Source organism: Haliaeetus leucocephalus, unplaced genomic scaffold, assembly GCF_000737465.1.
Source record: "Haliaeetus leucocephalus isolate CR32 unplaced genomic scaffold, Haliaeetus_leucocephalus-4.0 Scaffold932, whole genome shotgun sequence".
Taxonomy (NCBI): Eukaryota; Metazoa; Chordata; class Aves; order Accipitriformes; family Accipitridae; genus Haliaeetus; species Haliaeetus leucocephalus.
The window spans coordinates 12,387,898-12,401,047 of NW_010973368.1; the positions used below are offsets into that span (position 1 = coordinate 12,387,898).

Here is a 13,150-nt window from a genome sequence, read left to right on the forward strand (position 1 = left end):
CCTCAGCATTTCCAAATACTGTTTAAGGGACCATTTCTGCATGTGTACATTTGTTACTGTTCTTGTTTTGTTTCCCAGGGTTTAAACAACAAAAAGAATTTACCAGCAGGAGGTGCAATGCTACGCTGTTTGGAAAATATTGCTACCTTTATGGAAGCCTTGCCGATGGATTCACCCAGCAACCTCTGGACCACAATTAGTAATCAGTTTCAGACCTTCCTTACTAAACTCCCTTGTGTTTTGCCACTAAAGGTATGATGTATGGACCTCTGAAATGACCTATACTGCCATTGGTCAGGATGTACCGAAACAATGGGAAAGCTGTGGATGAGAAATCAGAGCGCGTTGTTGTGAATATTTTCTAATGATTCAACTAAAGTTTCCAGAGGACTGGACTTATTACATGTCTGATCTGTCCCTTTAATTATATTTTCTGTGGGTAACAATAACAACTCCGACCAGAGTACTCTTCACCTCTTTGTTGGCTTTTTTCCTTTACGCTTTCCATGCCCTGTCTTTGTCAGATTAAAATACTGCATTTGAGAGAATCAGCATTTTCGCAATAAAAATCCATCTGTTTTTAACTGTTAAAACAAAACAAAACTCTAAAGAAGAGCACCACCACCTAATTAATTTGCTAAAAGTACACAACAGTCAGACAGGCAGAGAGAACTGAGACTACTGGGAATTGAGCCTAGTGTGTTTGGCTGACCAGGTTGTAGTTCTGGCTGTAATCAGAATATAGTTGCAGAAACTGAATCTGGAAGCTTTGGGCTCTGATTTCTGAGTGCTCAGAGCACATACAGATGGATCTTATCTCCTAGTGTGTATATTTCCAGATGTCTTTTCAGTAAACACAGCAAAAACTTTTCTGAGTCTTTCCAGTAAGCATGGCATTCTGATGCCCGTACGCTATTTCCTATGGTGTGAATGAGCCCAGTGGTAATTTCTTCTGTGCAAAGCAGCATTGCTCAATATGAGCTGAGGGATCCAAAATCTAACTTTGTGACATAACATTGTCTTTTAAATTGGGTGTCGCCACCAAATTACATGAATGATATTAAATTCCTTGGCATTATTATGCAATATTCAGATATTGAAACCTCTTCAGGTTTTGGTAAATTGAGGCACTATCTTGCAGCACTTACTAAGCCAAACAGGCAATAACCATTCTCTTTGCATACTAGCCACCCTAATCTGTTGCATCTTGTCTAATTGAAATAAATAAAAAGAAATTAATTGCATCTTAATGGTTCCAACTGCATAGCTGCCATTCACAGAACATTTAGATGGAGTGTTTACTCTGATTTCCCTTTTATTCATAGGAGGTATCATTAGTTATACAAGTAAAAAAATTGCTTGCTCCTGAGCTTTCCATCTCCTGTTCCTTCCTCCAGGGTCATAAATGACTCTGCTGTTCTAGATGCTTGTAGCAGGGATGAGGCAGGACCTGAGAAGTCCCATTCACTGCTGCAACATCTGTAATTTACTCAGAAGAAAAATCAATTACACCATGAGGAACAACTTCAGAGGGGCATCTGGAGCAGCTATTGCCAGGGTGCATTCTGATGTTATGGGGTGTCACTTGCAGCCCTGTCTTGGGGTGTGGGGGAAAATGTCATAGTCCAGGGCAACCACAGAAATATAAAATGAGGTAGATGGTGCATACCTCCTGCTAATCCACTCTTTTTTTTTCCCCCAATCCATTTTTATTACAGTGGAAATATATTTCTAGAAATTTTTGTCATAAAAGAGTTAAAGTTAACTTTTCTAAACTAGCCCTGTAGTGAAATTTTCTCATCTCAAGGCCCATGCTGTGGTATGTTACCACTGAAGGGGTATGATTGTGTGTTCAGGAATAAGCCATTTTAGGCAAAGTAAGTAAAGATCATTAGGGATCATTTTTTAGACTTCACCTATAACTTATTCATAGCTGCTACCACTAAAAGCAAGACATGTGCACAGAAAGGTACTAACTCTGGGGTTTTTTTTCTTTTCTTTTTCTTTTTTTCTTTCCTGCCTTCAAATATGTTCACAGTGTTCTTTAGATTCTAGTTTAAGAATCATGATTTGCTTGTTGAAGATACCTACCACTAGTGCCACCAGGGTAAGTTCCAAGAAGACAAAACTCTGTTGCCTCAGATTTAGCCAGCCTGTGCTATTCTATGACCGTGTTCTTATCCCCTAGCTAAGAAAGTATTATATATAAGCATAAAATTGTGCAGTCCAATACTCTTTGGAGAATGGTAAGAGCTTTGGAATCTAGGTTACAGTAAAGTGTGGGTGGGATTACATTCCTGTGTGGGTGTGAATGTATATCTTCTTAAGGATTTGATGTTCTCTTTTTTTCCCCCTCCTCTTTTTTTTTTTTTTTTTTTTTTTGTAAAAAAAGATAGTAATGAACTTCCTTAGAAGTTCTGCAGTACAATTCCACTGAGGTCAAGGAGGTTTTCCTGCATAAACACTACAGAATCTCTTATATCTCATAAGGACTGTGTCAGAAGTGAAACTATTTTCTAATTTTTTGCTTCTAATTTCTCATACAAGCATGAAAGCAAATGCTAAATAGAATAGCCATTTGACTGAAACAGTGTAAACCCCAGCAAGATAGCCTCTGAGCTAAAAATAATGCTGTTCCATTCAGGCACTTCAGATTTGGCATGCTTTTTGTTTTGCTGAGCAACCAAGTATTGATTTCTCTAAATCATGTCATTGCAGAGTCTTCTGGAGCCTTTTTCAAAATTGCTAAGCTTTGTAATTCAGAATGCTGTCTTCACTCTGGCCTACCTGGTGGAACTGTGTGGTTTGTGCTACCGAGCCTTCACTAAGGTAACAATGACACTATATCTTCCTTTAGGGACAACTGAAAATAGGACAAAGTCCTACTTCCCTCAAGTAGTATGTTTGTAAGTAAAGATGAAATTAGTGTCAAGTTTCAGACATGTCAACAGTTTTAATGTAGTTTGGCTGATCAAGTAGTGATCACAATTTAGTGCCTTTTAATAACACCGAGTTTCACATTCACAGTATACACACAGATAAAGGGAACCTGCCGAAAAAGTTGCTTGGAAAAGTATTTTGGTGTGATTTCATGACCTGAAATTTTTTTTCTCTTGTAGAGATGATATCTGATATTCATGCATGACTTAATGTCTGTACAGTCATATCTTTCCTAGTGCACAAGTTTAGCCACATACTTTGTGCAGTAAAAACTTAACTATTCCTGGTAGTGCCTTTTGAGAGCACAGCTGTGAGGGGAGACAACAGATAGCTAAATAAAGTGGAAGACTCCAAGTTAGGAGCTTCCCAGCTTGGATCCTGTTTCATTCTGTGTTAGGTATCTCACTTTGGCATGCATGGTTGTAAGCTACATAGAAAAGAGAATGGTATGTGTGCACCTTTAAAAAGTTTTTAAGATTCCTGGATGAAAGCTATGGTGTACAAATAACACTGAGTTATTACTCAAGTTCGTTTTCGTAGCTACTGGTGAGAAGTTGAACATCAACAAAATCCACAGAAACCAATCAAACCTTTTACTAAGGCCCCATATGCTCCATTATGTAGATTGTTAAGGTACTGAGCAAAAATGTTGCTTCAGCCACTAAGTGCACAGTTTTCCATCGTTGATAGGTTTGTCAAAACAGTAATTAATCCTCAGGAAACATTCTCTCATAAGTAGCTACATGATTTTCTGTATTGATAATGTGCAGCTGGAACACACATTGCTTCGGTCTTGATAAGGCTTAAAATATCACTAGACAAACAATGGAGAAGAAATGATAAAAGCAATGACACTCTCACAGAAAAACTGCACCACAAGAAAATAAGAAAAAGTTTTATCAGATGTAATGGTTTGAAGCATTAAATAGAAACAAACAGTATGTTTAATTACAGCAAGCAAGTACTACCTTTTTTGTCTCATTTGAAAGAGAAGAGTTTATGAAAGAAAAAAATCCTGAATACAGAAAGAACCGTCCAGCTTTTGGAAGTAATTTGAGTTAGATCTATGGTTAAGGCTTTGGGCAAGGCAAAGTGAGAAAAATGTTAACTTAAAGTCCACAGTGGGTTTTTTTCATTGAAACAAAAAACGCCACCACATTTAAAACTGCAGCAAAGAAGTTCCTCTTGCATTTGTGGCCTGATAGGACTATTTCACATCTGCCTGCTAAAGCAAATTTTGAAATACAGGAAACGTTTCACTCCCATCATGCTCCGCAGTTTCAGTTATTTCACAAAAATTTTATTAAAACCATGGTATTAAAAACCCCCATGTGTTTCTTGCATGCTTCCTGGTTCAATGTTTTATTAATATACTGAGTACATACTTGCACAAAGGAAGCTTGAATTATAGTGCTCGGTAAAATCTCCTTCTTGATTTAGTTTAATGCAACCTGGTGACCCAGAAATGGAATCATTAGTGAATGGTCTCCTGCAATTTACAGCCACAAAATGCTTAATTTAGTGGAACTCCACAGTACATTATCTTTGTTATTTCTGAAAGCTTACCATGGTTTTGCATTAGAAATATCAAATTAATGACTGCTGTTAGAAAAAAACAAATCAGTTGTGATGTCTGTGTTTCTCTACAGTGTAAATCACTGTAGCCAAGTAAACAACAAGTGTTGTTTGTGGTAGAATACCATGTAGAAGTGAATTCCAGAAGGGGTATAATTTGTGAACATTTAAACTATTCAGATTTAATTAGTTGTTTTACTACTTTGAATGTGCTGGGTGGAACAAAACACCAACTTTCAGCTAAGCTGTGGAGGATTCTTGTCTTTTCAAAGACCAAGCCACTCTGACATGCACTTTGTAGAGGTCAGTGCTGTACAACAACTCCAAATCTTTTTTATCTCCAACATTTTCCTAATACCCTGTGGCAGGAATATCTTGGTTTCTCTTGTCTTGGAGCCTGAAGACTCACATCAGTCTGGTATTTCCTTGTCTGAGTGCCTGTTCCAGGTCAGCAATATGATTTTTTCAGTGCCTGTGGAACTCTCACATGAAAGTAGCATCTCTTCTGTGGATTGTAATCTTCTTATCTTTAGTTTTTCTTTCAAGTATCTTAAGGTCCAAAATGGACAATTTCTGCCTTTCTTATCCCTTACAGCTGCAGAAGCTTGAACCTAAACTTAGCCTTTTGCTAGCATTCTGTTGACCCTTGTTAAGTAAATGCAGAATGCCACTGACTTGGACACAACATGATATCGCTATTGAATTTTTTTAAAGAATATTGAAGTGGCCAATCTTCAGTATTTGTAATTACTGTAGTAGCAACAGAGATAAAATAAAGAATTTTGCTTTATACTGGCTTACTTGGAGGATAGCATACCACTCCATTAAAGAACCAAATTTACTATTCTTATTACCAAGTTTGGGCCCTGAGATACTGCTAGAAACAAACTTCAGTAGTTTCACGTTCTACACATAGACCTCTGGCAAGTCACAGTTTGAAGATTGCAAGGCATTTTTTTTATAGGGATGCATAGACATTAAAGAGGGTTAATTTGGTTTAACAGAGGCTAAAGGGATTGTATTCTTGACTCTTTGGTACCAGGTTTACACATGTGACTCCCCTGGGCATTGTTCTCATGGAGCTAATACCCATTTACAGCTCCATGGCAGAATATAAAGTTCTTAAAGTATGTATAAACTATGTTTAAACATATTTATCACCAGCAGAATGATAGGAATAAGTAGGCTTCGATAGGAAGGGTACTCAGTGTCATCATTCGTGATTTACAGTGCAGGAAGCAAGAGGTCAGATATCAAAAACATTTTGCTTGATTTTGCTTCATGTCTCTGCACTGCATGTCCTTAACAAACATTAAGAGTTTAGGCTGTGAGATAGGAGACTTCTTTGAGAAAGAGGTAGCTCACTGTTATGTTATCCTTAGAGCCAAGGAAAGCTGGGATTCATGAAGCCTATGCTTCCTTGCCAGTGTTCTGACAAAACAATTTATGATAACCCAGTTGTATCCTGTGTACTGTAGGTGTTAGTCTGTAAAATAGCTGAATGCTTTTGAAAGAATTTTACTTCTCTTCTTTTCCAGTATATGTAGGCTACTGTACTGGGTTACTGATACAAACTCCTGTCCAGTGTTCTGGGGGATGTAATTGTCAACTGTCTAAGCATGGCACTGCATTCTGTATGTGTCTCAGGACTGTGAAGGCATATGATGGTGGGAAGGGTCACAGTTGCTGGTGAATTCTAGCAAGTAATCAGGGTCTATTTGCACCTTGAGTATTGTGCACCACTCTGGATCCCCATTCCCAGTCAGAATATAGTAGAATTGGAGGAAGTTCAGGTAACGGTAACAACAATGATCAAACAGTGGGATGAGTTCCACGTACAGAGGAACTAAGTTAGGGCTCTTCAATCTGAAAAAGCAACAACTGATAGGAATATGAGAGAGGTCTGTAAGGTCATGTCCTGGTTTCAGCTGGGATAGAGTTAACTGTCTTCCCAGTAGCTGGTACAGTGCTATGTTTTGAGTTCAGTATGTGAAGAATGTTGATAACACTGATGTTTTCAGTTGTTGCTCAGTAGTGTTTAGACTATAGTCAAGGATTTTTCAGCTTCTCATTCCCAGCCAGGGCACAAGAAGTTGGCACAGGACACAGCCAGGGCACCTGACCCAAACTGGCTAACAGTGTATTCCATACCATGGGACGTCCCATCTAGTTTAGGAACTGGGAAGTGGGGGCAGGGAATCGCCGCTCGGGGACTGGCTGGGTGTCGGTCGGCGGGTGGTGAGCAATTGCCCTGCGCATCATTTGTACATTTCAGTCCTTTTCTTACTACTGTTGTCATTTTATTAGTGTTATCATTATCATTATTAGTTTCTTCTTTTCTGTTCTATTAAACTGTTCTTATCTCAACCCATGAGTTTTACTTCTTTTCCCAATTTTCTCCCCCATCCCACTGGATGGGGGGGAGTGAGTGAGCGGCTGCTTGGTGCTTAGTTGCTGGCTGGGGTTAAACCACGACAGGTCACAAGTGACCCAGACAGGGATGGGTAATTTCATGCCTTTCCAGTACAAGAACAAGAACATACTAAGTTTGCAGGAACCAGTGTCAAAGCAAGTAAAGGGAAGTGGTTCTTCAACAGTGTGTGACTCCTTGCCAAGTACTGTGGGTGCTAAAAGTTGACATGGGTCCAAGACGTGAATGGACACATACGTGGAAGAGAAGTCCACTGAGAGTTATGAATTATACAGAAACTACACTCAGCTCAGAAGCTCCCTGACCTGAAAATAGTTGGTAGCTAGGAGAGTAGTAGTGGGAATTATACATGCTTGCCTTATTTTTATTCTTCCTTTTGCATCTGTTTGTGGCCTTGTTGGAGATGAGTTACTGAGGACATTTGTTCTGGTCTGACCTCTCCTGCATGTTCTTATATTGTATTATTCTTATCAGAGAACTGCTCAAGCATGTGTGATGTGTGACTTTTGAGTACTTGTCCCCTCAAGTAATGGTTTCATAATACAGCTGAACTGATCCAGTCTTTGCTGCTCCCATAAGGGAATGAATTTTTTTTTTTCTCTTTAGAGTGTTAGCTTCTCGTGAGTTTAGCTGCCTAGACTGCAGCAATGTAGGTAGACAAGGACCACTGCAGTTTGGGGCCCATTCCATCAGCTAAATGTGTTATCTGTCTGCACGCTCCATGTAATTGAAGATCAAACTAGGAACTTGAAGTTAGGTCTCTTGATTCACAGTTTGGCCTCATAGCGTTCATGAAAGACATACCATTCTGTTGTTTTGGCACCTTCTCCCAAATCAGGGGTTGATGTTTAAAATCTGTTTTCATTAAAAGGTATGTGGGTACTGGGGGAGATACACACTGTTGTTGTAAGCTTTGGCAGTATGCTACGCAGATACAATGTGGTGACATCAGCTCTCCGAAGAGGAACACTGGTGACTGGCTTCTTGGTCTGCTGCAACCAAAGCTCACTCTCACTTCCAGCTATTCATCTCTTCCAACTCCTTCCCTTTTAGCTGCACTTGCTACTGTGTGCAGCTGGAGGTGGCCTTCAAACTGACCCTAACTAACTAAACCTCACAAGAGTTCTCTGAGGAAGAGGCAAACATTGTTATCCCATTTTACAGATGTCACAGAGGAAATGAGGCCCTGACTGAGTAAAAAGTTCCACCCATTTAACTTAAGTGAGCAGGCAAGTGCATGTGATTTACAAGATGGAAGATACTAGGCTTTAAATCTTAAGCACACTTTGGATATGCTCTCTTTATTAGACAACATTATTTCATCTCTGATGGTCATTTGAAAGAGAGCATAGTGTAGGTCTTCCTGCTGATCAAAATTCTTGAGTTGCTCTGGTCAGTAGCAGGTTATAAATTTGTTCCACATTTTTATCTTATCATCTAAAGTCAGAGAATGTCAAAGTAAGATGTGTAACAAGCTCATCTTATCTCTTGTACCTCCTTGCTGTCTCAGCTCTTCAACTCTATTCTTAGGCTTCTGTGTTCTAATCTCCATTGGCTGATTTTCCGCTATGTTTTAAAATGTTTCTGTTGTAGCAGCCATGGCCAAGACAGTTTTTATTGTGTAAGTGGAAAAGTACTGCTGGTCTAATGAATGAAAATAGATGTCCAAGCTGCCTTAGTGCAGGCACCCTTATTTTAAGGGGAATGACAACAGGAAAAAAGTATGGTAAAATGCAGACCATTTCTGGCAGGTTTAATGAAAGAATAGTGCTAAATACTGTTGCCAGTTTTGTTCTCCTGTGTCAATCCTTACTGCTTTTCCCTTTATATGGAACTACTTAGTGAAAGCTACACTGCATGCCTGGGCTTTATAACTGTTTTATAAAATCTATCTATATTTCACATGTGAAATATTAAAATCTTGGATATAGTGCCTGATACAACATCAAATGAGAATCACCCTCACTGATGTCTGTTCAATCAAGTCTGTAGAATTACATAAATGATGAATGTCTGCTCTTTTGTAAGACAGGAGAAACCAGTACACTTTTGTAACTTTTTTAGTCTCAAACATAGATGAAAAGTATCTTTGTGGTTTATTGGTGTGTGTCAGTGAATCTCAGGACATTCATAATTCTGTGTTTTTCTGTTGTAGGAAAGGGACAAATTCTACTTGACGCGCAGTGTCATATTGGAATTACTGCAGGCACTCAAGTTAAAGTCACCCTTACCAGACATGAATCTGCTGCTGTTGGTGCAGGTACAGGAGATTCCCATGTAATTCTCATACTGATCCCGTCTTGGCCCAGGGGAGGAGGGGAGGGGAAAAAAAAAAAACAAGCCCATCATGGTTGCATAAAGTACCAGCAATGTCAGGGGAAGCAAGAATTTTTTGAATCAAAATCCAGTTACATTTGTAACTGTAGGTGCATACATTTAGACTGGCACACTAAAATTTAAGAAACTAAATTGGAAATCCACATTTCCCGGGATGATAATGACCTGTGCATCATTGCTGACGTATTGAGGATCATAGAATATATCTTGAGTTGGAAGGGACCCATAAAGATGGAGTCCATTGAGCTTCATACCATCTCCCAGTGGGGCAGCTGCCCCAGCTGCTGCCTTGTCTTCATACCATAGCCCCAAAACCAGTTAGCAGTTTGTGTGGGAAGAGATGCTAGTTGGTCATGCGCCAGAACTCAGTTTCTGTCTATTCAGGCAGGCAGTCAGCTGTCTCCAGTCCCTGAAGGCTGTTCTCTTTTAACGTGGAATTTTCCAGCAAAGAATACATAGACAATATTTCTATTCATTTCATTCCGTGGATTGCTGAGGTAGGAGTTAAGCTAGCTTTTTCATAGGAAAATCTGATGAAGTAAGATACAAACTCGTGAAAAATCTTTCTGCCTCCAAAATGCCAAGTGTGGCACTGTTTGGCACCACAAGCCTGTCCCTCAAAAACAATTTACTGAAGTCCATCAATTTTAATCACAGCTAGTGGGCTCTCATTGTATACAATGAGCTAACCATTGTATCTGTTTAGTAACTTTAAATGATAGGGGACCAGCATAACAGCACTCCATAAGGTTCAAGCAAGATGTTCGTTATGTGGATCATTTGTAATGCTCCCAGCCTCACAGCTCCATTCACTCTTTCCCCTCCCGTTACAGGGCCAAAGCTTCATATAGCTTACTATGGGCTCGTTTTCTTTTGAGTACTGGCACATTACTCATAGTAAATAAGTGGTTGCAAGTTGACAGAGAAATAATACTGACAGGTGAAATTATATAGCAGTTAGGATAACTCTGAAAACAATTATTATGCCATCAGTATTAGGGGAAGAAGTTGGTGTGGGGAAGAATAACACTTGGTTTTTTTCCTTTCGATGGTAAAAGGTCATTTTTTAAAATCCATTTTAATTTCAAAAGCAGAAATTTGCTTTTTTTTTTTATTTATTTTTTTAAGCCCAGACTTCTTTTTTCAGTCCCAGGCAAGACCATCAAATCACTTAACAACGACCAACCTCTTTCTGTCTTATGGGTGCAGTGATGCAGCTTGATACCATGTGCATCAGTGTTTGCTGACTTGAACTGACTGTTTCCTGTATTACAGAATAAAGCAATTTTTCTGCACTGCTCTGTTGTATAGCTCAGTCCTATGGCTACCCCAAAGGGTGACAATCCCACAGTCTAGTCAATCCTGAATTCCTCATTTGAGAATGCAAAACATGCCACGTCAGTTTTGGCAGTGAGATTTAACTGGTGAACACTTGTCCTTCACATTGAGTCAATCACCTGATAGGCACAGTAAGAAAAACTCTCTCTTACATTATCTTTATGAGAGAAGATAAAATGATAATTGCCTGGGTTTTCCTCCTAGTACTGTCCCATATGCTGTATTCACTTTGCAGTGTATTCATACCTTACACAACAGCACCTAATGTGGATATAAATGTCTTTTATGATGTCTGTCTTTCAGAGGCTGATGAAGTGATTCATATTTCCTGCTATCCAAAGCAGCCAGCTTCTGTTTTTATGCAGTCAATGGTAAAGAATAGGGGTTGTATTCAGACCATCTGCCATAGATGCCTACTGGAGGCATGATGACTACTTCTCCCATTGACTGTGCAAATTGGCAGCCCTTGGTAGTATGTGGTCTGAATCATTCAACAGCTTCTTGAATTTAAATACCATGGTAACCACTAAGCCCATCTTAAGCACCGTAGTAATTTAAGAAACCTATTAGTAAAAATGTATATGTATCTGATTATTTTAATTTTCTTTGGTGTCATTAATAGAATGAAGGGATTGATTCACCTCTTTACCACACAAAATTTTAGTTCAAGTTGTATGGTTTTGAATCCATAAAGCTATAGCAGGGTTAACACAGCACCAAATGGAAATGGTTTTAATTTCCAAGACAGTCATGTCCCTATTGACATGTTAGCCTGTGTACAAGATTCTATACAGACAGTGCGCACAGAATACAGAGATTAGTCAAAATGTTCGAGATAACAAAGGAGACAGAGCACTTTAATGATAGATCAGTTGTGGGCTGACTAACAAAGGAATTCCTAGGAATGTACATTTGACATCCCCATTCATCCAGATTATGTGGTGCAATCAGTGTCACTGGTGACATCAGTGCTAAGATGAGAGTTAACTTTATCCCACTTTACAAAGAATGAGAATTTTAACCAGATCACCCCTATCATTGCATAGGTGTCCTGGATGATAAAGGGTACAGAAAGTCTGTCTCCTTGATTTGTCCTAGCAAATGAAAGCCATCATGTACATGCTGCTGTTCCGTGGGTTTCCATAGGAACTGCTTCTTCACCCAGCATTTTGTTTCCCAGTACTTTTCTCCTGCTCACATTCCATCAGCACACATCTTCAGGATTTCCATTGACTTCAAATTATATTAGTGTCTCATTAGGATTTGCTTGTTCAGTCAGGCTTTAAGGTTCAGTGTATCATCTGATCTGTTTCATTTAGGTGGCTCTTATTTTGGGCTGAACCTTCAGCTAATTTAAATCTGTGTGTATCTCTAGTGGTTCCGCTTTATGTTTCTGTGAAGTTCTGATCTACTAATTACTGAATGGAAGGATTTAAAATTACATATACATTTATTAGAATATATATTTTAAAAACTGTGATTATGTATGGAGCTATAGTATAGATAGATTATGGTATATAGATAATTCACTACAGTCAGCAGACATTCCCATTTAGACATTATTCTGCAGCTGTATCTTAGCAGACAATGCTAGTAAGAGGCAAGGCAATTATTTGCCCATTTCTCATCTTTTTGCATTGTGGGGGTAATTTTCTTTCCTTTTTTCGTTACATATGGCTGGCATTAAATCTCTTGCTAGTGATGTCTTAATGTATTATAGTATTTGTAGAGGGAGATAACATAAATGACAGTGAGTTGGACTGGAAATGTAAGAAACTTGTCATTTTAAGTTTGGTTTCCCCATCCTCTTTTGACTGCATTGCAACTTTAGGAAGCATCCTTGGAACTGGCAGTCTGATGATAAGAAAGATAAGCTAAAGAAGGCCTAATTATTAATTAGAAACGGAATGGAGTTTGTCAGTTGTTTTTCACATATAAATTAGTATCTGTTATTTAACACAAACTCCTCTGTGCAAAAGATGTAGAAAGCTTACAGGAGGCCAGTAGAGTTTGCTTTGCTTGCTGCTTCTTATTATTGTTCTTAAAAGAAAATGTCTGAAATAAATGACATTTGTCTTTGGCAAGGGTTTTTTGTTGACTTATATGGTGAGTGCTGTACAATATCTGTAGCAGTGCACTGAACTCACTGTTGGTTGCTAAATATACTCAGCCAGATTCTTAAAGGAATTATGGTGCTTTTTTGCAGCTAATGTAGTACAAGGGAACCCTAATCTACACACAAATGGTTGACTGAGAAATTCTTCACACAGGAAAACAACATATCTGTTGTCCAGTGGTCTCAGTGTCGTCATTGCTTTTTCTGAGATAGGGTGCATTAGGAGAAAATCTGTCATCTATTTGCCTAAGTCCATTAATGGTCCTTCTTTTAAAAGAGAAGTGGAGAGTCATGGTTGCTGTTTGAACTAAGACTCAACTGTCTTTACTGGATTGATACAGCCGATAACCCTAGGGCTTTCTTCTGCTTCCCATGTAATTATTAGAGCTGTGGTACAGAAGAGCACCAGGCCA

The 13,150-nt window shown here is 38.9% G+C and overlaps 1 protein-coding gene across 1 annotated transcript in view; it reads left to right on the top strand.

The window, feature by feature from the left end:
- The window catches only part of UNC79 (unc-79 homolog (C. elegans)), a 100,281-nt gene that overhangs the window by 64,436 nt on the left and 22,695 nt on the right, over positions 1-13,150 (top strand). Inside the window, exons 36-39 of the mRNA XM_010583876.1 lie at positions 79-252; positions 2,039-2,107; positions 2,719-2,829; positions 9,102-9,206. Coding sequence (XP_010582178.1) covers positions 79-252; positions 2,039-2,107; positions 2,719-2,829; positions 9,102-9,206 — 459 coding nt within the window. The remainder of the gene's footprint in view (positions 1-78; positions 253-2,038; positions 2,108-2,718; positions 2,830-9,101; positions 9,207-13,150) is intronic.